Here is a 26378-nt window from a genome sequence, read left to right as displayed (position 1 = left end):
CTATAAGAATTTCACTCTTTCAAAACCAAATTTCACTCTGCATTCTTTACTAGAGCATGTTTTTAAACATTTGTTCCCACAAGATATGCACAGAGACCAATTTAGTTAAATCACTTTCCTTCTTTCACCTGCATTTTCAGTGCTTGTGCCTGGGTTTCTTAACATGTTTATGATACACAGAACACCAGATCATTAAAATGCACAATATTTTTCAAGAAAATTGTATTATTTCTACTTACAGCAGTATTGCAGTCCCTCCTGACATGGATGAAGAAATAGGCCAAACTGATAATTACATCCGAAGGTGAGGAAGGATACAGATGAATAACAAGTTTATTTATAAATCTCGTAATGCTGACTTGCTGAAACACATATGCCCTGTGGACTTGTAATCTTCTTATCCAATTATCACTTGATATTAAGTCAGAAATCAAGTTTTAAAAATATGAGGATTTTACTATTGCCCTTGTTTAACTGTTCTCTATATATTCATAGCTCCCCATTCTTCTTGTTGTGCAATTGATATGTCTGGGCAGCTATGATATTTATTCATAATTATGTGCATGTTGTCTAAATTACATTTTAACTTTTAATTGATTGAAAACAATTTATAAATATCGCACGATGATGATAGCTACAAGGACATTTGAAACTACATTTCAGTTTCTTTTTTGATATACATTTCTTGCAAGCCAAGAAGTAACTAAATGTAAGATGCAGCTCTCCTTCCAACTGGGTACTGCAGCTAACTTTTCATTCATGAATGTTGGAAGTAGTTTCAAGCACAAAACACTTGACTTTTGATGTTGGTTATAGTTTTCTCTGTTTCTGTTTTTTTGAAGACTTGTGAAAGTGTTCCCATTGGTCCTGTGTTTGTTAAAACCATTGTGAATACCGATGGTAAATTTGTAAATTTCTGTGAACAGAGTGCTAAGCCTTACATTTAGTCTAAGTGAGAATTATTTTGTTCTAACTGCTTGGGAACCACTGTTGGATTGGGCTATGACTCAGAATGTGTCCAAAATGCCTTTCCCTTCTATTCTGTAGCGACTAGTATCCTGATTTTATGGACCACTTATGTGGCCACCCAGCCATTGTCCATGTTTTATGAACTAGAACACCATTACAGGAGCCCACACCATGAACCACCACTAATAATAATAATAACAACAATAATACCTGGAGGCCCCGGGTTTGATTCCCAGCCAGGCCAGGGATTTTTACTTGTATCTGAGGTCTGATTCAAGGTCCACTCAACCTACGTGATTACAATTGATGGCTATCTGACAATGAGGTAGCGGTCCCGGTCTAGATAGCCAAGAATAACAGCCAAGATGACTCGTTGTGCTGACCACATGACACCTCATAATGTGCAGGTCTTCGGGCTGAGCAGCGGTCGCTTTGTAGGTTGTGGCCCTTCGGGGTTGATGTGCCATGTGGCTTGGTTTAACAACAACAACAACAACAACACTAATTATTATTATTATTATTATTATTATTATTATTATTATTATTATTATCAGGGCCCAAACTTAGATGACCTTAAATAATGCCAAGAAATGACACTTAAAATGAGCAAAAAACTTAAAATTAACTTAAAATTTGGAATGAGAAAAAGACCCCAAAACAGGATGGAAAACATCTATTTATCTTCAATAATAGATATGCACTTTTTATTACATTTCACTTGTGATCAGTAGAACACGGTTAATAAATATATACCAAGTACTGTGATAATAATAATAATAATAATAATAATAATAATAGCAAAATTTCAGTCTCTTTTTTATATACTTTCTTTTGCATGCCAAATAATATCTAAATGGAGTCATCATTGGGATGTTATGCAATTCTTTGAGTAGAAAATATGTGAAAAGAACAAGAAAAACATTGATGCTTTCACGGTCCGTAATTGTAGACATGATATGGCCGTGTTTTCGGCACCTTGTTTTCTTGACATGGTATAAACCCAAAAGCCCATATCATGTGAACAAGAAGAACTTTGCTGTTGGCCAATCAAATGTCACTGGACAAAAATTGTATATACGAATAGATTTCAATATTTAAGTTTAAGGTCATTGAAGATTCTCAAATTCTAAGGAACATCGATTGTCTGCAAGCACATTCTTGTATGTACGTTGGAAAACTTTGAACTGAATGCTGAAAATTCTGATGTTTGGGTATTCACTCTTATTCAATGCCCCAGTGAAATTCAACATCGAAAACTCAAATTCAATAAATTTTTTTTTTTTTTTTTTCATTTTAAAAGGATTTCATAAATATTAGTTTAGTTTGAATTATCAAATAAAGCTGTCTTATTCAAAATTTGTGTTGTTCATTCCTTACCTTTAACAAAACAACAAAATGATTGTGACACCATTATGATATCACTGCATTTTATGTCTCATAAAAATTGATTGACACAATTAGGCATCACATATGACCTTGGTATGATGAAATAGTTTACTTGGTACCTCATATACTGTAAATATATTCCAAGTTATATAAACAGCTTACATCACATACAACTGCTCTGGCCCCAGCAGTATATTATTAAAATTCATGCCTGGCACCAGTGAAATGGGGTACTATCATTGGCTCAGCACTCAACGTGATATATCCTAAATATTGTTCCAAATCAATTAAGGTTAGGTTAAAGGAAAAATCCTGTCTTCCAGTACTTACTTGTTTTTCACTGCTAGTCTCTGTAATTATAAAACATATTCCAGCTTAAAATCTAGTTACATTATTTAAAAAAGTACATGTATTATTCCTAATGCGGAACATCTTCAGCTAAAAAAAAGGGGGTACAAAAATCGGAACAAATGAAATAAAAACACTTATGATGATGATGATGATGATGATGATGATGATGATGATGATGATGAAAATGAAATAAAATGTTCTTTCAGGTTGAGCCAAAATATTCAATAAGTCAATGTTCAAGCTTGAGATAAAATCTGTATGAAAGGGATCTTCTTTCTTGAAAATGCTGGAGAAATATGTACTTTAAATATCTTGAGGATAGACTTTAAATTTTTAAAATGTAAAATTTAATATACAATGACCAGGGGGGGGGGGGGGGGAAATCCTTAAGAATAATTGAAGGTCAAGTTAAGTTTTTGTTATAAAGTTTTAAGATGTTGAACAGAACTTGTAACAAAAGGAAAGAAAAATTATTTTAAAAAAATAATGTACCTAGATTTTAAGCTGGAATATGTTTTATAAGTACATACACTAGCAGTAAAAAACAAATAAGCATTGGAAGGTGGGATTCTTCCTTCAACCTAACCTTAGTTGAGTTGATGCCAATACGGGACAATAGTGAGATTTATAAGATGGTTCCAGATTACAGAAATTTTAGAATATATTTTGTTATTATTGCAATTTTAATTTTTTAAAGTCATTTGTTTCATTTCTGAATCATTAGTCACTTTTAGTAATTGATTTTATTAATTTCATGTTTTAAAGTCAGTTTCCATTCTGATGGAGAGGAAGATTTAAGTACATATGACAGTGAATATAACAATAGTGATGAGAACTCTAGTGAGAGTATGATGGATGGATCGAGTGATGCAGATGACAGTCATGTGGTCAATAATGACTGGGGTCCATGTGTAAGGGCACCGAATTATATTCCATTTACAAACCAGGAGCTTCTAAACCTTGAAATCGATACTTCTACAACCATACCATACAAATTTTACTGACTGTTCCTAACAGGTTAAGTTCTTGATTTGATTGTACTACAAACTAATCTGAATGCAATTTATACACTAGTATCTATGCAGATTAACCAATCTGGTCGTTTGAAGAAGTGGTCTGATACTACAAAGGAAGCACTAAAAGTTTTTATAAGTTTGAGATTGTGGATGGGTCTCTTACAAATGCCTTCATTATTGAATTTCTGGAGCCAGTTTTCTGTATATGCAAATAGTGTAACTAGTAAGGCAATGACAAGAAATCATTTTCAGTTACTACTTAGATTCTGGTACTTTACTCCCAATGATGCTCTTGCTGGAAAGTTGCACAAGATTTCACCACATCTTTGTGTTTCCTGTTCTTCTTGCTGTAGCAATTACATCATTAGAATGGCTTACGTAACCAGCATGTCCTGCTAATCTTTCTGCTTCATCACAGTTACTGCATTCTCCATTGCGATATTTTCTCCCTTCTTTGAGCTTCACATTTACAACATCCTTTGGTAAACCTTTTAGATTTTTTCCTACCCGTGCCAATAAAATGTGCTTTGTGGCCCAGTACCACCTCAGGTATCTCATTTGATAAGTAGTAATTGTTGGTGCAGAGAAAGTGACCACTGTCCAGTCCATAAGTTCCATCACAACTTGAGTAGCCATGCTCAGTGGATTTTGATAATCGAATGTACGTTTAACAGCGTATAATTTTGTTTTCTACGTATAGTCCATGTCGTCGCACGGCTAAAATTCTTTAACACTATACCTGTGGCCTTACCAGGCATAAATTGCCAGAATCATTGATTCATTCATTACCATAAAGTGGGGTAACTTCGGCCATACAGAGTAACTTCGGCCATACAGGGTAACTTCGGCCACTGACGAATACAACACTTATTTTCTCCTGTCTTCTAAACTGAAAAAGATAAACCACTTGCAACAACTGAAATGCACATACAATAGAATGCTCTATCAACACTCGGTAGTCCAAAGAACATTGGCGGTCTCATTTTTGAGTCAATCCATTTATTTCGCAGCCCTGACTATTGTCTCATCTGGTAACAGCAGAAAACAAACTGTTCTCTAGCCCCAGCATTCGATTCTCCATTCCAGTGGTTTATGGGGTCAAAATGTAAGTACGTCTGGTAACTGATCAACCTAATTTGATGCATTTTATTCAAATAGGTTCTTCAGGGAATAGTTCTCTGAAAGTTGTCCACTTCCGGGGTAACTTCGGCCATGCCAAGAACGTACAGGAAAACATTACGCGGCTGCGGGTTTTGTAATTACGAGCCTGTTTACTTCAAGAAAGCTTTAGAAGAGATTAATAACGCCACAATAACAATAAACGGGGAAGTTTATCCCGACAGGGAGGAGAAAGACGGTTCCTATTTTCAATGATAAATAGACGGAAATCAGTTGACATGGACGAGGCGCAATTAAGAACTTGATTAACGGCCCAGATATTTTCTAATTTAGAAGACGGTGTATTATGAGAACAGTCTACAAGATTGCTTCTTTTCCGATCACCTTTTCCCTCCATACTATTGGGCTTTATGATTTTCGTACTTTTTATTTATGATCTTTTGTACTATTACGAATAATTACGCCATGCAACACGTAATTTGTAATATCATACAATGCTTGCATACTTAGGCTAAATAAAATAGTTTCTTTGTGAAAAATGTGAATTTGATCACTATACTTCTGTTTCACCACAAATCGTTTTAATTTGTTTGTGATTGTTGATACTGGGCTTTTTGCAGGCTTTTAAAAAACATTCACAGTGGCCGAAGTAACACTACATCGAAGAAAACTTCGTTTTAAGAGATATTTTTATGGCGGCCGAAGTTACCCCAAAACACCCTCCAGCCACTCTTTCGATAATCATAATTCATTACTGAATAACAATTAGAATTATTTTCATATTTAGAAATGAAGAACAAACATGGCAGAACTTATATTTTTCAGAAAATTAGAGGGAATATTTCACATTTTAATTTTAAAAATATACGAGAAAGTGGCCGAAGTTACCCCGTTTTACGGTACCTACTAGGTTCTTGATTTATGAATTTCATTTTCCGTATTGACATTTACCAATCTTCATAAAAGGAAAGAAAAATTCCACGTAATCAATACATTTATTTTCTTGCAAAGTATTACAATCTAGGACCGGTTTCGACCCTTCATAGGTCATCTTCAGCCATATCAGAATCACATTTGCATTTCTATCTTGTACCTCTGAAAGACCTTCATGATATATTGTTTCTTAATTTTCATTGAAAACTTATCTTAAAAACTTACAAATTTCTAAGCGTTGTGTTAAAAATTAAAAAATTAAAATTACAAAACTTTGTCTATTATATACATGCCCTTGGGCTGACAGAATGCATCCTTGGGTTGATTAAGCATTTATCTTAGGTATTGTTGCTTATTCTGTTGAATCGAATCCCTTTTATACTTATGTACAATCGTGAATAGATTATCAGTAAAATTTGATAAATAAAACTTGCGTGATAATTATAATAAAATATCATGTTACATCTTTATACCTTATTGCTGGAGTGATATTATTTTAGGCAAAATATAAATGCGGGTTGATCTCTATAAAATATTTTACATAAACACACTAATATATTTTAAAGTCTAATCATTGTACTTTAAAGTCTAAAACACTTATTGCTTTGGATCTTGCATTGTTATGTGGTAAAATATTATAACAATTTGTCTTATATAACATCAGATATTGATAATATTTAAATATGCCATGTATGGTTGACTTTTAAATCTGATGATTAAATGGCATTTCCTTCTTGCATAAAATTACAAGTTTCATATTATGTTGATCATGTATTGTATAAAACATAAATGTCTAAGAAATTGAATGCTTATCATTTACTACAGAAATTTTAAAAACACTTGAATGTCTAGTAATATAGTCAGTGTGTTTAGTGACACTGAAACATGTTGGCCTTGATTCTTGCGTTATATTTCCATAATTTGCCCTTTTTTTTTTTTTTTTCCGGGTGGAGTTTTGACGCTTGTCAAGTTCTTACGCATGATATCTAACAATGGTTGAAAACTTTTAGTTCTTCCTTTGTCGTATCAGACCACTCCTTCAGACGACTAGACTGGTTAATCTGCATAAATACTAGTGTATAAATAGCATTCAGATTACTTTGTAGTACCATAAAATCAAGAACTTAATCTGTTAGTATACAGTAATCGGGAGATAGTGGGTTCGAGCCCCACTGTCGGCAGCCCTGAAGATGGTTTTCCGTGGTTTCCCACTTTCACACCAGGCAAATGCCGGGGCTGTACCTTAATTAAGGCTACGGCCGCTTCCTTCCATTTCCTAGGCCTTTCCTATCCCATCGTCGCCATAAGACATATCTGTGTTGGTGCAACGTAAAGCCAAAAAAAAAAAAAAAATCGGTTAGGAACAGTCGGTAACATTCTTGTGGCATGCTTGTAGAAGTATCATTGTGAAGGTTTTGAAGCTCCTGGCAGCTTATAAATGGAATTCTTTGCCCTTACAGATGGAGCCCAGTCATTATTGTCCACATTGATAGTCATCCGCATCACTTGATCCACTTGTGATACAAATTCTTATAATTTTGTTAATTACCACCTATTCAATACAATAAAAACGTAGTACAAACTTACATATTTATTAAGATGTTTATATGGTACATGTTTTGCTCCTTTTTTCGTGAGCATCATCAGCCAGTTATTATTTACTTAAGGTTATATAAGGTCATAAAACAATTCTTTTGGATTAAGATTATGCCTATAAAACTGATTGACTAATCTTATAATATTTTACAAGTCATATAACAATAAAATTATGTCTTTAAGTTAAAACATATTTGTCTAAAATCTATCTAAGTCTAACATTTTATTGACGAAACTCATCTGGTGAACATCCTTTAAAATTATTAAAAAAATAAAAAACTTTTGAGATCTGGCTAATTGTATTGATTCAATGTTGCTTAACTTGTATGATTGTCGTTAAAACTTCGTTAACTATATTGACAATATTCTGCAGTTGATAATTGTCCATGTTATGGACATTTGACTTGTTCTCGTTGCTGGAGTAACATTTATACAAATGTATTGGCATTAATTTTATATTGTCAATAGGAGAATATTGTTCGTGAACAAACTTGTTGATGAAACACTTTCTAATGTGATATAGGATTTAAAATGTTCTCGTATGTTCCAAAATGGCTTGTTGGTATATTTTTCTTTCTGCTGCGTAATTGTTTAGTGTTACTCCTAGCCTCTTGAGAACTACTTGTTGTTCTGTTTGCACTCCTAGTATTATTGGCTGATGATGCTCACGAAAAAGGTGCGAAACATGTACCATATAAACATCTTAATAAATATGTAAGTTTGTACTACGTTTTTATTGTATTGAATAGATGGTAATTAGCAAAATTATAAGAATTTGTATCACAAGTAGATCTTCAATACGGACAAAGAAAATTAAATTTATAACCTGCAATCACTTGATCCATCCGTCATGGTCTCACTGGAGTCCTCATCACTATTGCATACCTGTCAACTTACCCGATTTAGGCGGGAGACCCCAGATTTTCGACAGTTCTTCCCACCTTCCGATCATTCTATTATTTCTCCCGATTTTAGCTTATTTTTTGGTAAACTTCAAACATTTGTTTTCAAAAACTGCCATTTCAGCTTTTACATGCCAGTGTCTGGAAGTCCTTCGCTCATTGGCTGCTTTCAAATGAAATATCGACGTTTATTAATGCGAGAAATGTGCACGAATGTGCGATGTTTATTGAAACCTGTATATCGCTACGTGTATATCGATTGTCAATCTCTCGTTCTCGCATGCTATGCTCATGTTCGTTCACATCAGTCTAGTCGATTCCATTCTCTTTGGTCGATTTTAGAGACTAGTCACTAGATATTGAGTCTTTCTTAGTAATTTAGTGCCAGAATTTCAATGATAACGACTAGTGACTTTTCTAGAGGTTTTAGGAGCCGTTTGGAGACAATTCTGACTAATTTTAATTTATCTCAATATAAATAAAACAAAGAGTCTGTACATTGCTCAAGGGGAAATGCACGTTTTAATTTTCCGTGATTTCTGTCTGTACACACGCTCATCACGAGAAAACGGCTGAAGAGAATTTAATGAAAATCGGTATATAACGTCAGGGAATATCGCTACAATCTAGGCCATAAATAATTTTATTCGCGCTGAGTGAAATGGTAGTTTAGGGGAAGGCCTAAGATTTAATTCTCAAATATTTGTTATTATTGGCTCTACCGATAAATACTACATAACTAAAGTTATATATTATTAAATTTCCTATCATTTATGTTTTATACATTTTACCGTATCGGCTTTTCATGAATTTGGTTTTTTTTGCTAAGTCCATATCAGCGCCGAGGTACGAGGAAATGGGTGAATAGAATTTTATGTTAAGTCGGGGAATAAGGAACTACAGTCTATGCTATAAATAATTTTATTCACTCTGTTCAAGATAGTAGTTTAGGGGAAGGTGCCAAAAATTTAATTTTTAATTACCTATCTTACTGGCCATATTGAAAAGTACTACATAACAAATAGAGAATACAATTTCCGATTATTTATTTCTTATTCAGTTTTACCGTACCAACTATAATAATATTGGTGGTGATGGTGATTACATTTTGAAGATGTTATAAGAATGAGAAAAAAAACATGAAAGAACGATCGCTTGAATAATAACACAAGAGGGAGTCATGAAAGAAAGGACGATTCACTTTACATTAGATGCTCTAATATCACAAATTTGGAAGAAAACTAAATGTGAAGGCTTCCAATATAGGAAGCTCATAAAATTGATCAACAATAATGTTACGTCGCTATAAGACCTACCTGTGTCGGTGCGACGTAAAGCAAAAAAAAAAAAAACAATAACATTACACTGACCATTGTTTGTTGTGATGTGCTTTGTGTATTCCGCTGCCATTTATCTCCAATAGATGGGATTACTGCTGCGTATCGAGTATAACAGCCTGCCTGAATATTGGCGGGAAGTAGCTGGGGAGTGGCGAGTTAGATCTCTCTCTTCTTTAGCATGCCATTCCTCTGGTTCGTAGATTTTCTGATACTACTGGTATGTAACACACTGGGTCATCATAGTATTCCAGCTATTCGATCCCTACTCTGAGGCAGTGATTGGAATGAGCAGTGTTGCACACTTAAACGGAAGAATTACACAGGAGTGTTCGCGGCTCTCTGCAGCCTGGTCATTCTAGCTCTGAAACTTTGAACTGTTATATTGACACCGTAGTACTTTTCGCTAAAAGTGAGAAAATGAGTTGCTTTTCATTTTATCGAATATTTCATATGACATCATTGTTCTTAATCGCGAAATTCATACGGGCGTCATTGTAATGATCTGTTTTGACTTCAGTTGGGAAAACTATAAGGACAGTCTTTCTGGGAATTCCGTAGTGAAGCACGGGTACATCAGCTAGTTATTTGAGCCAAATAGCATTGCGCTTTGCATAATCGTGCAGGTGCTTGATGCAATATATTAATCTATGCATTTGCTAAGTAATGGCAAGAGCTTGACTGATTCACACATGTGGAGCATGAGTTCATACTATTTTCGGTAGGCTTATCAGAAACCGATCATCTCGCTCACATACTTCCTGTGAGGGAAAGGAGATGTGCAATTTTTAGCCTTGTAGCCTCGTATAGCAACAGTCAGGCTTTGGGACAATAAGTGTTATAAATATATCGTAGTACTGTATTGCGCAATACATGTAGAATAAGGAGTTTTGACCAATTGTATCTCCTGATTTTCATATCAAAATCTCGTGATTTTTTGTTTTGGAAAGTTCACAGGTATGCTATTGTTATATTCACTGATATATGTACTTAATCTTCCTCTCCATCAGAATCCATTAGTAATTCACTAATATCCACACTGCTAATTCTCCTCTTGGCATGTCTCATATCATTTCCACCAAGAATATTACATATATGCTTTATAGTTTTGCACAGCTATTACAAGAAACAAATTTCACTATTAAGCCCGTATTGTCAACCTTAACACCGTTATGGTACTTTGTGGAAAAATTCCGCCTTCACAATACAAATCTGTATTCCTTAATAGAATAACATTATCTTATTGGAACATTTTTCATCCCTATGGGGACATCTTTAGCCACAGTTGAAAGACAAAAATGGAACAACATTACATTAATACACATTAAGACACTGCGTGATCCTAATGACTTTTTCTGTCCATGTGCCAATTAAAAACATTAAACGTCACTTTTGCTATGCCTGCAACTTCAGTTAAAAATGTATAGAATTGGGTCACAAACACCATCATGTCATACATCCTTAATTTGTAAAAACTTTAGGCATAGAAATACACTGGTATTAGTTAACCGCACATAACTGCAACTTAGTATCAGTTAAAATCTTAGTGTGTTTGTTCATTCTGAATTGAACCTTGAAGGAAAAAGTTCAACCTCCTTTTCTGCTGTAGGCTGTGGTTCTGTTAAATTGTAATTTATCAGGAGGAACTTTCCTATGACATTCAGAAAACCCATGCAAACTGTTAATACAGTTAAACAAGATTCATCACACCCTGATGCTCAGAACAGAGCTTCCTTTTATACTGTAGTTTAGTTTATAGTGCCTTTAATATTCCACTGACGAGAATCTCAAAAATAGAATTTAATACAATTATTAATCTTCTAGTGAGTAGGAATGGGTTTAAAAGTTTTCTTGATAAAATTATTAATAAGATCAAAAATATACTTAGAGAACCAATAAAGGAAAAGAAAAGGAAGCTACGCATTTACTTTCAATAATGAAAGCATCTACCAAATCACGAATATACCCCCTGCGATTGGGGGACGCAGATAAAGAATACACTCACAGTATCCCCTGCCAGTCGTAACGGTGACCAAGGGATGATTGAATTAGAACCATGAGACTACTGTACTTGTAATTAGTACCATCATGCGAGGAACACCATGGTTAGCCTCTACTTGCGAGTAGTACCACTATGTTAGGTACACAGTAGGTTTGTGATTAGTAACAACAAAGTGTGAATCAGTATGGATTTTACAGTTCCCGTGATTAATACCACTATATGCGGAACATCACGGGCTTACATTGCCTGTTATTAGTACCATTGTGAGAAACACCGTTGGTCTGGGCGTTGCCTGTGGTTAGTACCACTATATGAGAAATACTGTGGGTCTGCCTTGCATCGGATCAGTACACACTATGTGAGGAACACCACGGGATAGTAAGAGTCCCTGTGATTAGTACACCTATGTGACGAACAACATGGGTTTGCGTTGCCTATGAGTGGTGCCGTAATGTGAGAAACACTGTAGGTCTGTGTTACCTGTGCATATTACATTACCTGTGAGTAGTACCACAATGTGTGGAACACCGTAAGTCTACGTTACTCATGATTAGTACTGCTACATGAGAAATCCTCTGGTTATTACTTTCATAGTTATAAGTACCCTTGTGAGGGGCCATTGACCTGAATTTTGGACCCGTTTGGACAACAAGCATCATCGATTCAGGATTGTGCTTTTGGAAGTAGCCCGTTGGTCAGTATATACTATTGTTTTAAGGTAGTTTCTGGGAAGGTAGTGGGTCATTGTGGCTCGAATCCACTGATTGCTAGTTGATAATCATTGTTCGTCTCTTTTTTTTCATTCTAGTCAGTGGATTAATTTTGAAATTATTTTTAACTTTCAATGTTGCAAGTTGGATCTGCTGATTATTTTAAATTCATATTCGTCCATTCATTCTTCATCACGCTTTGAATTCTGGGCAGTGGATGAGTTTTGGGCTTTTAAATTGTCATTACATTTAGTCTCATTTTGTACCATTAGCGGCCGATGACCTTTAAACAACAAGCATCATCAGTCACGCATATCTTCAAAAAGCAGAACATCAACATAGCATTAAAAACAATTAACAATAACACTAATTTAGTTTACAACCCTCATAGCTTGAATAGCAGTAACAATAACAAATTCATAAGATCTGGAGTGTATAACTTGAAATGCACCCAATGCCAGGCCAGTTACATAGGTCAAACTGGTCGTAGCTTCCATATCTGGTATAATAAGCTTATCAGTGCCAAGAGATACAGTAAATTCTCAGCTATGGTAGCCATATGCCTCAATTTAATCATTAATTTACTTCAATTGATCAAGATTTATCAATTCTCCGATTAGCCAATAGAGGTAATCTTTTAAACATTTTTGAGAGCATATTGATCAACATAGACCAAATGTGTAATCCAAAGTACAACTTAAATTAAATACCTGTAAACATAAACATCTTTTTTGAAGAAATTATTCAAGAATTCTTTGGAACACAGTCAGTCATTTAGGGCAACATTTTGTTCCCATTCCTCACTCATTCCCGTCAACACCCTCATCCCTTCCCTTACACACTCACTGCTTCAGGCAAATGGCCAGTTTACCCACAGTTCAGCTTAAGATAGCACACAGATTGATCATAATAACACAAGACCGGCAAGGATGTAAGTACTCGGATATACACTGACTGAGCAAATGTCATGGGATAGCAAAGTACTGATGCGCAGGTGTGTTGTCTGCGCACCACACGCCCCCTGTGCCAGCGGCAGTTGTATAGGAGACCTTGTGAGCAGTGGCTGTGCATGTGACAGCTGTAACATGGAACGTCGTCGTAAGCTGACACCGTCCAAATGGGGTATGGTGGTCGGTACCCGACTAATGGGAAGTGCGATTTCGGACGTGGTGCGGGGATTCGGCTTCATACGATCAACCGTGTCCAGGGTGTATCGTAAATGGTTGAATACGGGTGTCACCGTCCACAACAGACGAATGACCGGCCGTCCAGCCACCCTTGATGACCGTGACCGGCGACATCTGAGACAGATTGTCAGTAGTGACAGACAGGCAACCGTGCAACGAATCACGGCTCAATTCAACACAGGCCATGCTAGACACATCTCCCAGTGGACAATCCGTAGGAACATGGGTTCTATGGGGTATTTGAGCCGGCGCCGCACATGGGTGCCACTGTTAACCCAACGTCATCAGGCACGACGACGTGCATTTGTCGCCAGTCACCAGGGGATGGACACTGGAACAATGGCATAACGTGATATTGTCGGACGAATCACGATTTCAACTGCACCATGCTGATGGAAGGCACCGTGTATGGCGCAGACCACATGAAGCGATGGATCCCGCCTGCCTCGAAGGTGTGGTGCAGGGCGCTGGTGTCTCTGTTATGGTCTGGGGTGCATTTTCCTGGTATGGAATGGGCCCCCTAGTTGTTCTGGAAGAGACTTTGAATGGAACGCGGTATGATGAGCTGCTCGGAGACCATCTCCACCCATTTTTGGCCTTCCAGCGCCCATACGGTTCTGCGATGTTTCAAGATGATAACGCGCCGCCACATCGCTCCCACATCGCCCGGGAGTGGTTCCAGGAACATGCAGCGGATGTCCAACGACTGCCATGGCTACCCAGGAGTCCCGATATGAACCCTATCGAGCATATCTGGGATGTCCTGGAACGCAGGCTCCGTGCCATGGATCCTGCACCCACAAACAGACCGGCATTGGCGGCCGCTCGGCAAACGATTTGGTGTCAGCTGCGTCCAGAGACTTACCAGGGACTTGTCGACTCACTTCTACGGCATTTCACTGCAGTTCGCAGGGCCAGAGGAGGCCCCACATGCTATTAGGTGACTATCCCATGACATTTGCTAAGTCAGTGTATTTTCCCTTTATTATGGTTTAAGGTTTTCTCAATTTTGTTTCTTTTATCTGTTGCTTCTTCCTTTAGAGAATCCTTCCACTTCATTTTTCAAACCAAGCCCAGTACTTGGCCTGTGTACTTTTAAGAGAAGTTCCTCCTCATGAATCACAATTTAATAGAACCACGCCTACAGTAAAAAAGGAAATTGAACTTTTCCCTTCAACATTCAATTCAGATCGAAAGAACACATCAGAATTTTAACTGATACTAAGTTGCAGTTGTGTGGTTAATACCAGTGCATTTTTATGCAAGTTTTTACAGGTGAGGGTTGTATGTCATAATGGTGTTTGTGACCAATTCTACATATTTTAACTTGCGTTGCATTCATAGCAAATGTGACAACATTTAATGTTTCTAATCGGCACAATAAAGATAAGCTAGTGGCTTTACTTCGCACCGACACAGATAGGTCTTACGGCGACGATGGGATAGGGAAGGCCTAGGAGTTGGAAGGAAGCGGCCGTGGCCTTAATTAAGGTACAGCCCCAGCATTTGCCTGGTGTGAAAATGGGGAAACCACAGTAAACCATCTTCAGGGCTGCCGACAGTGGGATTCGAACCCACTATCTCTCGGATGCAGGCTCACAGCTGCGCGACACTAACCGCACGGCCAACTCACCTGGTAATCGGTACATAGAACAAGTCATTATGATCACCCAGTGTCTTTTAATGTGTATTAATATATCCCTGTTTAATTTTTGTCTTTCAACTGTGGCAGAAGATGTCCCCATGCGGATGAAATGTTTTTCTATTAAGGAATAATAATAATCATCATGCAGTTCCCAGCTGTTGGCTGGGTCTGCTTGGAACATACGCCTCTCCATCTCCTCTTGTTTTTGCACTACTTCTTCCTCGCCACTCTTGCCTAGTCCTCTCTTCTCTGTACACACTCTTCCACTCCTTTTATCCACCTGTGTCTTGGTCATTTTCCTGTTATCTCCATTTCATGAATCCTCCTCAGTATCCTTTCCTCTGTCATTCTCTTCACGTGTCCATACCATTTAAGTCTAGATGCCTCTATCCTGTTCAGTAGTGGGTCTTCTTGTACTATATCTCTAACCTTCTCGTTTCTCATCTTATCCATTCTTGTCACTCCTATCCTGCTCCTCAGAAATTTCATTTCACTTGCATGTATCCTAGTTACGGCTCTCTGCCTCAGTACCCAAGTTTCTGCTGCATACATCAGAACAGGTATATAGTGTGTCCTGTCTCTGAGGGACGTCCTTGCTCCAAACCAGGCTTCTGACACTTTCCAGGAATGATCCTGCTTGTCTTCCACACTCCATTATTTCCTTATCATTTCTTTCACTTTCCTCTATGATACTTTCCTGGTACTTGAAACACTCTTATCTTCCTAAGCTGTTCCCCTCCAAGCATTATCCCTCTCGTAGGTGTCTCCTTTCTAGCTGTGATCACTATCTTGCCCTTTTTGGCATTAAATTTCATTCCTTATTGTTTCATCTCCACTTCCCATGCATCTAGCTGTTCCTGGATATCCTCTTCCTTTTCTCCCCAGACTAACAAGTCATCTAAAAACATCATCACTTTCATTTTTCCTTCACCAATTTTCCTTGCCACTTTTTTCAGTAGCTCGCCCATTACTACAATGAAGAGCAATTATGACAGAGCACTACCTTGTCTTAATCCAATTTTTGCTCAAAACAGTCTGTTCTCTCTCCTCCTCCTTTCACACAACTGACACTCCCATGATACATCTCCCTCGCTCTTTCTGTTGTCTGCTTCTCAACACCCCGTATGTTAAGGCTTCCCATACCTTGTTTCTGCACACATGATCATATGTTTTCTCGAAGTCCAAGCAGGACATCAGTAGATCTTTAACCCACTTATGATGCTCTTGTAACTATCTTAATGCTGATATAAGGTCTACTGTGGACCTTTCTGCTCTGAAGCCATACTGCTTTTAACTTCTCTTCCACCCTCTTTCTGATTCTATTCTCCAGAATCTTCTCAAACACCTTTGCACAGTGACATATCAATGTGACTCCCTTATAGTTCTTAAAATCTTTCCTATTCCCCTTCTTGGAGATGGGTATCCCCTTCTTCCACCCTTCAGCTGATGCTTGCTGTTTTATGGGGCCTAACATCGAAGGTCATCGGCTCCACCAGTCTTCAGGGGTCTTCCTCTCCTTCCATACTACTCTCAACACATGATAAAGCTACTGTTTCCCTACCTCTCCTGCTGCCTTCACCATCTCAATACTCACTTCATCTAACCCTAGACAAGGTCAGTCTAGGAAGGTCTGGTCACGCTACCACAGTCCTTTGCGGTAGCGGCCATATTGAATCTTAAGCATCGTTATGATGTGGGTGAGCCCAATGTCATAATATGAAATATATTTGCACTTTTAAGGAAAATGGGGGTACTGCACTACACAAAATTGTCAGAATAAGTCAACCTGTGGGATTAGAGTGTTTTGCTTTCCAGTGATAAGGAGTGATGAGTTCAGTGGATACGGTACAAGATTACAGGTGTGATAAATGGCAACCTACTTATAATTCTGCCTTGTTCAAAGTTAGTAAGTTATTACAAAGAAATTATTCCTGAAGAATAATATGCTTATATGAACGATTTTTGTTATTTGTGGGTTCCATTATGTATTTTCTTCTGATATTCTGATGAATCACAGTTTGAACAGAGGAGGGTAGATAGACAGAAACACAAGTGGAATTCCATCCCAAAAATGTTCCTAATCCACCCAAGTCTTTAAACTGTTCTAGGAAAGCTTCCAAACAAAGTTTTTTTTTTTTTTTTTTTTTTTTTTTTTTTTTTTTTTTTTTTTTTTAGAAGAAGCAATGGTATAATAATATTAATGTTTTCTTTTCCGAGTTAACTACGCCGGAGAGGTCGTTTATGAAAAATTACAGTAAGGAGCCTGGTATAAGTACACTAAGGGAAAAAAGCCAGGACTCAGCTAAGGGCCCCGTAATCACCAATATACACTTCCATGTTAAGAAACACTGAGCCCCTCTTAGTCACCTCTTACGGCAGGCAGGAGATAGCGTGGGTGTTAAGTGTACCATCCCCACCCTCAGGGGATAAAAATTATGAAAGTCTATGCAAACAGGTTTGCAGTTATCTACTGCAAGTGTTATACCACTTCTATAAAAGTGAGGTGTGATTCAAATGATAATCATCTTCTGTACAGTCTTCTTTATGTCGCACCGACACAGATAGGTCTTATGGCAATGATGGGATACGAAAGGCCTAGGAATGGGAAGGAAGTGGCTGTGACCTTAAGGAACAGCGCCAGCATTTTCCTGGTGTGAAAATCGGAAGCCACGGTAAACCATCTTCAGGGCTGCCAACAGTGGGATTCCAACCACCATCTCCCGATTGCAAGTTGATAGCTATGTGAGCCAAACTGCACAGCCATTTCCTCGGTCTACTTCTTCCTCTTATGGACGATGATGATGATATTACCGTTAGATTTTTCTTGCCAACTGTAGACTGTAGCCCTACAAATTATGATCACCAGTTTTCAAATTATGTTGAAAACATAACACAGATGTCGGCTTTGTACCATTTTGTGGGGCAGTAGAATACATCCAATGTATCACCTGACTGTCGTAAGAGTTTACTAAAAGGGGCCCAGGGACTCATCTAGGGAGTGTGGATTGCGACTATGGGACTCTCAGTAGAGTCCTGGCATTGCTTCCACTTACTTGTGCCAGGCTCCTCACTTTTTCTATCCTACCCGACCTCCCTTGGTCAATTCGTGTTCTTTAATGACCCTGTTGGTATTAGAGCAGGCAAAGCCTAGGGAGTCTTTCATTTTCCCAAACTTCATGGCTTTGTATTTCTTTGGTGGATACCTTCATTTTTCAAATTGCCGTATCCTTGAATTTTTTACCTGTAGTGTTAATGGTGGATGGTTGCCTAGTTGTACATCCTCTTAAAACAAAGCACCACTGACACTTTGTACTATTTAGCTGCATGGGTTATCCATAAACTAGGTAGAGAACCTAAGAACATCACTCTTGTTGTATACGTGAAGAGTAGTTTTGCCTTAGAACCCAAGAAATTTACCCCATGAATGGATAACATCAGTTATTAAACATAATTTCATGCACTCAACTCAAGAGGCATTCAGTGTTTGTGAACATGCTGAAGTAATTAGAAACGCAGTGCCTGTAACTACTTTCTTAATAAAGGAAATGCTGAAGATAATTTACTACAAGTGTCGTTAAATACTTTAAGTTCATATTTCATGTATTCATAACATAACAGGTGTACTGTACAGATTTCTGTGTTTCTGTCAATAAGGTTACGCATTTTGACAGATTATATTAATAAGAAATGCAGTAAGACAAAGTTGTATAGAAGTAAAAGAGTATATATGAGCATTTATGCTGATACTTGTTTCTCAAAAAACTAAATTTTGGTTCTATAAATGATATTCTTAATCAAATAGCTGTGAATGTATTCCTGTCATATACTAGTTACACAGTTTTATATATATGGAAAACAGGTGCCCAGTTAAATTCTACATGAAAAATAGTTGTTTCTTATGTCAATGTTTGGTACCTAAATCCTATAAATTTGAATACACTTGTCTTTGGTTGCGCTCAGTTAAAGACTCAACATGGTGGCTCCATAAGTAACATACATGTCTTGACCTCCCTTGAATGACCTTGACCCTAGAGCTTTCCCTCCTTTTGTCTTGTCCATTGCTACCTCCACTTCTCCCCATGTTAAGTCTTTTTCTTTTTCCATGTTTCTTCTTTCCTCCCTGCTTCTACGTTCCTCCTCAGTGCATCCTTCTGGGTTTAGTAAGTCTTCAAAATACCCCTTCCGCATTCTTTTGAGTTTCTGTTTTTCCTGCACTATATTTCCATTTTTATCTATCATTATCATTCTTGGTGTGGGTTACTGTAGTCACGTCCTTGTTCGTGAACCATGGGCAACGGCTGAGTGGCCTAGTAAGTGGTCCCGAGAATCGGGATACCAGTTGCTATGGAATGGGAGTGGGAATCTCGGACATATTCTGAGTCATGGCCCTCCTTGTGCTCAGGCGGCTAGGACTATAAAATTACCGGTGGTCCATAACCCGTTAGAGGAGAGAAGTGGGAAGGCAGGGATGAAATGGCTTCATAGAGTAGTAAGATTAGCATGGAGTGTTGGTAAGGTACCTTCAGATTGGACAAAAGCGGTAATTGCACCTATCTATAAGCAAGGGAACAGGAAGGATTGCAACAACTATCGAGGTATTTAATTGATTAGTATACCAGACAAAGTATTCACTGGCATCTTGGAAGGGAGGGTGCGATCAGTCATTGAGAGGAAGTTGGATGAAAACCAGTGTGGTTTCAGACCATAGAGGGGCTATCAGGATCAGATTTTCGGTATGCGGCAGGTAATTGAAAAATGCTACGAGAGGAATAGGCAGTTGTGTTCATGTTTTGTAGATCTAGAAAAAGCATATGACAGGGTACCGAGGGAAAAGATGTTCGCTATACTGGGGGACTATGGAATTAAAGGTAGATTATTAAAATCAATCAAAGGCATTTATGTTGACAATTGTGCTTCAGTGAGAATTGATGGTAGAATGAGTTCTTGGTTCATGGTACTTACAGGGGTTAGACAAGGCTGTAATCTTTCACCCTTGCTGTTCATAGTTTACATGGATCATTTGCTGAAATGTATAAAATGGCAAGGAGGGATTCAGTTAGGGGGAATTGTAGTAAGCAGTCTGGCCTATGCTGACGACTTGGTCTTAATGGCAAATTGTGCCGAAAGCCTGCAGTCTAATATCTTGGAACTTGAAAATAGTTGCAATGAGTATGGTATGAAAATTAGCCTCTCGAAGACAAAATTTATTTGTTTATTTATTTATTTATTTATTTATTTATTTATTTATTTATTTATTTATTTATCTATCTTGTTTTATATGGCGGGACTCAGGCTATGAAGCCTGCTATTCTGTCCGACCATACATACACCTACATGAAGAGTTAAATATACACTAAATTATCTACAATTTAATATCTTAAGGTATCAATTAAATGTTTTAATTGATCTAATAACTTAGCTATGATCTAATCCTACTATGTTATAAGAAATGATTATTATTTATTAACCAGGTTAGAGTTTCTTAATGCGGAGGTGGTTTGACATGCTCCTATTTTCAGCTGGCGGCGACTGTAGCCAGTTGAGCGGTGAATGGGAATGCTTAGTACTGAGGTGGATGAAGATCTGGTAGGAATACTAGAAGGTGATGCTAGGTAATGGAATTGTGTGGCAAGGTATTCAGGTGTGTTAAGGTTCAGTATACGATGGAACAGGGAAAGAGTGGGTAAATTTCGTCACTCTCTTAAGCGTAGCCATGAAAGCCTACCAAATGCGGCAGAAATATGGCTAAACCTTGGTATATCTGAAATAAAACGAACACATGTGTTATGTGCCTTTTGGAGTTTGATGGAAAGTTAGGCATTCATGTTACTGTATACTATGTCACAGTAGTCGAATATTGGCATTACCATTCTTTGGATGAGCAAGTTTTCTTACATTTTGGGGGAGTAAATCTCTGAGTTTTTTAAGGGAATGTAAGGAATAAAACACTCACTGACATGTCAGTAGGTAAGAAATTCAACAGAATTGAATGTCAGTTTGGTGATACAAAGCTAGAACAGGTTGATGATTTCAAGTATTTAGGTTGTGTGTTCTCCCAGGATGGTAATATAGTAAGTGAGATTGAATCAAGGTGTAGTAATGCTAATGCAGTGAGCTTGCATGTCAGATTGGTGATACAAAGCTAGAACAGGTCGATGATTTCAAATATTTAGGTTGTGTGTTCTCCCAGGATGGTAATATAGTAAGTGAGATTGAATCAAGGTGTCGTAATGCTAATTCAGTGAGCTCGCAGTTGCGATCAACAGTATTCTGTAAGGAGGTTAGCTCCCAGACGAAACTATCTTTACATCAGTCTGTTTTCAGACCAACTTTGCTTTACGGGAGCGAAAGCTGGGTGGACTCAGGATATCTTATAAGTTAGAAGTAACAGACATGAAAGTAGTAAGAATGATTGCTGGTACAAACAGGTGGGAACAATGGCAGGAGGGTACTCTGAATGAGGAGATAAAGGCTAATTTAGGAATGAACTCGATGGATGAAGCTGTACGCATAAACCGGCTTTGGTGGTGGGAGTCATGTGAGGCGAATGGAGGAGGATAGGTTACCTAGGAGAATAATGGACTCTGTTATGGAGGATAAGAGAAGTAAAGGTAGACCAAGGCGACGATGGTTAGACTCAGTTTCCAACGATTTAAAGATAAGAGGTACAGAACTAAATGAGGCCACAACACTAGTTGCAAATCGAGGATTGTGGCGACGTTTAGTAAATTCACAGAGGTTTGCAGGCTGAACGCTGAAAGGCATAAAAGTCTATAATGATTATGTATGTATAACATCTTCGGTGCTTTTCCTCTTACTCCTGACCATTCCATACAGTACTTCTATTTTCTTCACTATCTTCTTCTATCATGTTTGTCCACTTTGCTGTCCATTTTTTCTTTTCTGTTACAACCTTTTTAACTTCTTCCTTTTTATTCTTAAATTCCTGTCTTATCTCCATTGTCCTCTGTTGAAACCACCCTCTAAAAGCTTTATTCTTCTCCCCAACTGCCATTTTGACTGTCCATAAAGATTTGTGTTGTAAAAGCAGAATTTTTCCATAAAGTACCATAATGCTGTTTGTACAACTATATATATAGAATTATAATTTCTATATAAACAAGGAATAAGCAATATTTGATGCGCTTACACTTTTGAGAATGACCACTGGCCAGTCAGTGATTTTGAAAGAGTACCGTGACACCATATGGTGTAGAAATACATAGCTGGAATGGACCAGTGGTGATTGATTCAAATTAGTTCCATGCACTGACCTTGATAAGATATGCATTTTTCTTTAGAAGAAGTTAACCCTAGAACTGTCAAGCATCGATGAATCGATTATTTTCCCCTTTCTGTAGCGGTGGAATCGGTCCTTTGACACATTTTTATTTCCTCATTTATTATCACTGCTCCGTTAGCAGGTAGCATGATGTCTTTTCTTGTAGTCCTAGAAGTTTACAGATGCTCCTTACACATTTTCATCTATGGAAACAATCTCCTTGCACATGTCTCTTTGGGAACAAATGACTGACACTCGGCTATATGAACCAAAACATATCTTGTAATGGCGCTATAGGTGTTACCGCTACCACTCTTATTTTGAGGCTTTAATTATATGTATTAGGGAGTTAAAAGTGCACCTTTATTGTTGTTGTTTCCACCCACATTTTAGTTTTTAGCTTCCGTGTAGCATAGCTGCTGTAGTAACATTTATAACAACACAAGTTCATGCACCCACGTGGGTTATAATGTGGCTCATTGAAGTCTGTCGGCTGAAGGCAATGTTTGGGTGGACGAAAGTGATGGTTCTTATTTTGAAAACCTAGCTGATTTAGTGAGTGAATATGGTGAACAAAGAAGTACGTGAGAATTCATAACGGCAAAAAATTTACTCACTGTAACGGATTGTCGTTATATCCGATTTTACGAAAAGTCGGAAAACCCCATACACATTAAAATCGGTATGAAACGGCAGTCAGTTTGTACTAAACTTGAGTTTTTGCGGACAATATCCACACTGTGGCTTACTCATCGGTTATTTTTCGAAATCCGATACCACTTGAAAGCCCGGGCCAGTTGGCCGTGCGGTTAGGGGTGCGCAGCTGTGAGCTTGCATCCGGGAGATAGTGGGTTCGAACCCCACTGTCGGCAGCCCTGGAGATGATTTTCTGTCGTTTCCCGTTTTCACACCAGGCAAATATTTGCGACGTGTTGGGGATGTAGAAAGAAACAAATTTATCAATTCGTAGAAAAACAAAGCAACAACGTAGTAGTTGATTAAGATTCTTTGACAAGACGTTCAAGGAGAAAAGGGCTGGGACCAATTGGAGGTTGGTGGATGTAATAATAATAAGAAAAAAGGTTAATCAAAACAGTATATTGTTTCTACGAGGAAATCGATTTCAAATTTACAACTCAAAATTTTGTAATCTGGCACATAAAAGAAAACGCTCATCGTGAATGACGTACATTAGAATAGAATCCCTAGACCATTTACAAGTTCTAATGTGTGACTAATCAAATGAACATGGTAACCTATAAGCCTTGGAGAATATTGACACAGATTTCCAAAAAAGGTAAACAAAGGGAGAAGAAAGGCACAGGAAAGACCAAGGACGGGGATCACAATAATGGGAGTCGCCTGAGTATAAACGTTGCCAAATGCAGGAACAGTTTTATGTGATAAGTTGTACCGTCCAGGCCACAAGTTCAATCACTCACTAACTCTTGAAATTGCATATTACTCGATGTTCATTTGTTAAGGAGAAATATCACTCATATCAAGCTTAAAAGAAAACCGGCCACAGCAATGAAGATAACTCCAAAATCCATAGGAGAAGAATAATAGTGGTAATTATAAAATAAATACACTGTTGCTCACCCAATACAGCAAATAAAAGAAGTGGAGCTTCCCAGCAAATACTGGGAAGTCCTCAGACGACCCTCCGACCACACTCGGTGTCAGTGCTGGACTGAAGACCAAGTATGTGGGGGAAGCCTTTATACCGCTGCAGAAAGTTCAGGAAAAAAGTACACAAAACGTCGAGAAATATCGGACACTGACGCAACGGGTGACGTAATCCAGTGGAGACTCAAAGTGTAGTGAGCAGTTCACTAGGACGGATGCACGGCGAGGCAGCAGTGAAAGTCCAAGGCCTGTTAGATGAGTAAAGTAGCGGCGAGTATATGAACATAGGTGGAGTTCCAGATGACGGCAGCCGAAAATAGGTGAGTGATCGTTACATACTGGGGCTGTACCTTAATTAAGGCCACGGCCACTTCCTTCCCAATCATTGTCATAAGATCTATCTGTGTCAGTGCGACGTAAAGCAAAAAAAAAAAAAAAAAAAAATCCTACTTGAAAGTGTGTGTTTAATTTCATTCTGTAAAAAATACAGTGTCACTCCAGGTGCCCCTCTGGCAAACGTTCCAGTTTTCTTCTTCAAACAGCATCACCTAACCTAACCGTATATGTATCATGAAACAATATTTCAAGCGCATGTAGAGAAATAAACCTCGTCGCTACAAATTTACATGGGAACAGCCTTCCCGAAATTTAACTAGACGTGAGAAAATAGTGTACATCTTCTGAAAACAGTAGTGTTCTCTGCCATATCTTAAGGTGTATCACATCCTTACCTAATTTCAATATATAATATTAAAAGTAAGCTATCATTTACTTCAGGCTTTATTTCTAATGAGGTAGCAACTGCTATTGGCCACGTTTGCATTCATTCAGATGTGGATAATCCAGCTTAGTTAGAAATCCACTTTTACAGATACGTTTGTAGAGACTTCAACGCCCGTACCTTTTTCCACTTGGGAGCTAATTATTTACAAGAAGATACCAAAGTTGGAAACTTCGACCATCAGCTTCGTTGGGAAAGGGCATTACTTCCCACATATTCCACAAGTTCTCTATGACATTCTTTGGCATTGTGACCCCAGCAAATGGTTGGGTTTATGTAGGCACACTGTTTTTGCCACAAAACATCCATTCTGCATGGAGCCAAACTCACTACTGCAACTCATCATTGTTCTGTGCGTGGTACCTGTCCAATGCTCTGCCATCTTGTGTTGTGTCCATGCACCATGTGTCATGCATTGTATGGTGGCACTGCATAAATGTGAGGAAAAATATAGTTGCTATGGCTTACGCTCCAATCCTCACGGATAGAGAGCCCGAAATTATAACTTTACAGAACCTAACAAAAGAAATTTAATAAAATTGGCAGTGAAGGGATAAGTACAATAAAAAGCAACTGGGCTGAAGTACAGTTACCAGACAATTATTTTATTGAATTACAATTACTTTTTCAAAAGTAATCAGTAAAATTGCAGTAAAAGATATTACTTTGATCTGTGCTTTTTAGCATAGACGTTCATTTGCTATCAGTGGCTCAGGCGGTAGCGCGTCGGCCTCTCACCGCTGGGATCCGTGGTTCAAATCCCGGTCACTGCATGTGAAATTTGTGGACAAAGCGGAGGCGGGACAGGTTTTTCTCCGGGTACTCCGGTTTTCCCTGTCATTTTTCATTCCAGCAACACTCTCCACTACAATTTCATTTCATCTGTCAGTCATTAATCATTGCTGCAGAGGAGTGCGACAGTCCTCGGCAACCGGCACAATTCCTATCCTCGCCGCAAGATGGGGGCTTCATTCCATCCCTGACCTGGTCACTGACTGGAAAACAGGTTGTAGGCAGCAGGAATAGATGAAATTAGACCTGAAATGGTGAAGTATAGTGGGAAGGCAGGGATGAAATGGCTTCATAGAGTAGTAAAATTAGCGTGGAGTGTTGGTAAGGTACCTTCAGATTGGACAAAAGCAGTAATTGCACCTATCTATAAGCAAGAGAACAGCAAGGATTGCAACAACTATCGAGGTATCTCATTGATTAGTATACCAGGCAAAGTATTCAGTGGCATCTTGGAAGGGAGGGTGCGATCAGTCGTTGAGAGGAAGTTGGATGAAAACCAGTGTGGTTTCAGACCACAGAGAGGCTGTCAGAATCAGATTTTCAGTATGCGCCAGGTAATTGAAAAATGCTACGAGAGGAATAGGCAGTTGTATTTATGTTTCGTAGATCTAGAGAAAGCATATGACAGGGTACCAAGGGAAAAGATGTTCGCCATACTGGGGGACTATGGAATTAAAGGTAGATTATTAAAATCAATCAAAGGCATTTATGTTGACAATTGGGCTTCAGTGAGAATTGATG

General features: G+C 38.1%; 1 protein-coding gene across 6 annotated transcripts in view; it reads left to right on the top strand.

Annotated features, from left to right (window-relative positions):
- The window catches only part of Tdg (Thymine DNA glycosylase), a 538298-nt gene that overhangs the window by 53480 nt on the left and 458440 nt on the right, over positions 1 to 26378 (top strand). For 3 of the 6 annotated variants that reach the window (XM_067141142.2, XM_067141145.2, XM_067141141.2), the window contains exon 2: positions 242 to 304. The exons of 2 other annotated variants lie outside the window; for them this stretch is intronic. In XM_067141142.2, coding sequence (XP_066997243.1) covers positions 242 to 304 — 63 coding nt within the window. The remainder of the gene's footprint in view (positions 1 to 241; positions 305 to 26378) is intronic. One more of the 6 variants, XM_067141143.2, reaches the window with a different exon arrangement.

The sequence above is a fragment of the Anabrus simplex genome, chromosome 2 (genome assembly GCF_040414725.1).
Source record: "Anabrus simplex isolate iqAnaSimp1 chromosome 2, ASM4041472v1, whole genome shotgun sequence".
NCBI lineage: Eukaryota > Metazoa > Arthropoda > Insecta > Orthoptera > Tettigoniidae > Anabrus > Anabrus simplex.
Note: the sequence above shows the minus strand (reverse complement) of the source record. Positions and strands in the feature narration are given on the sequence as shown.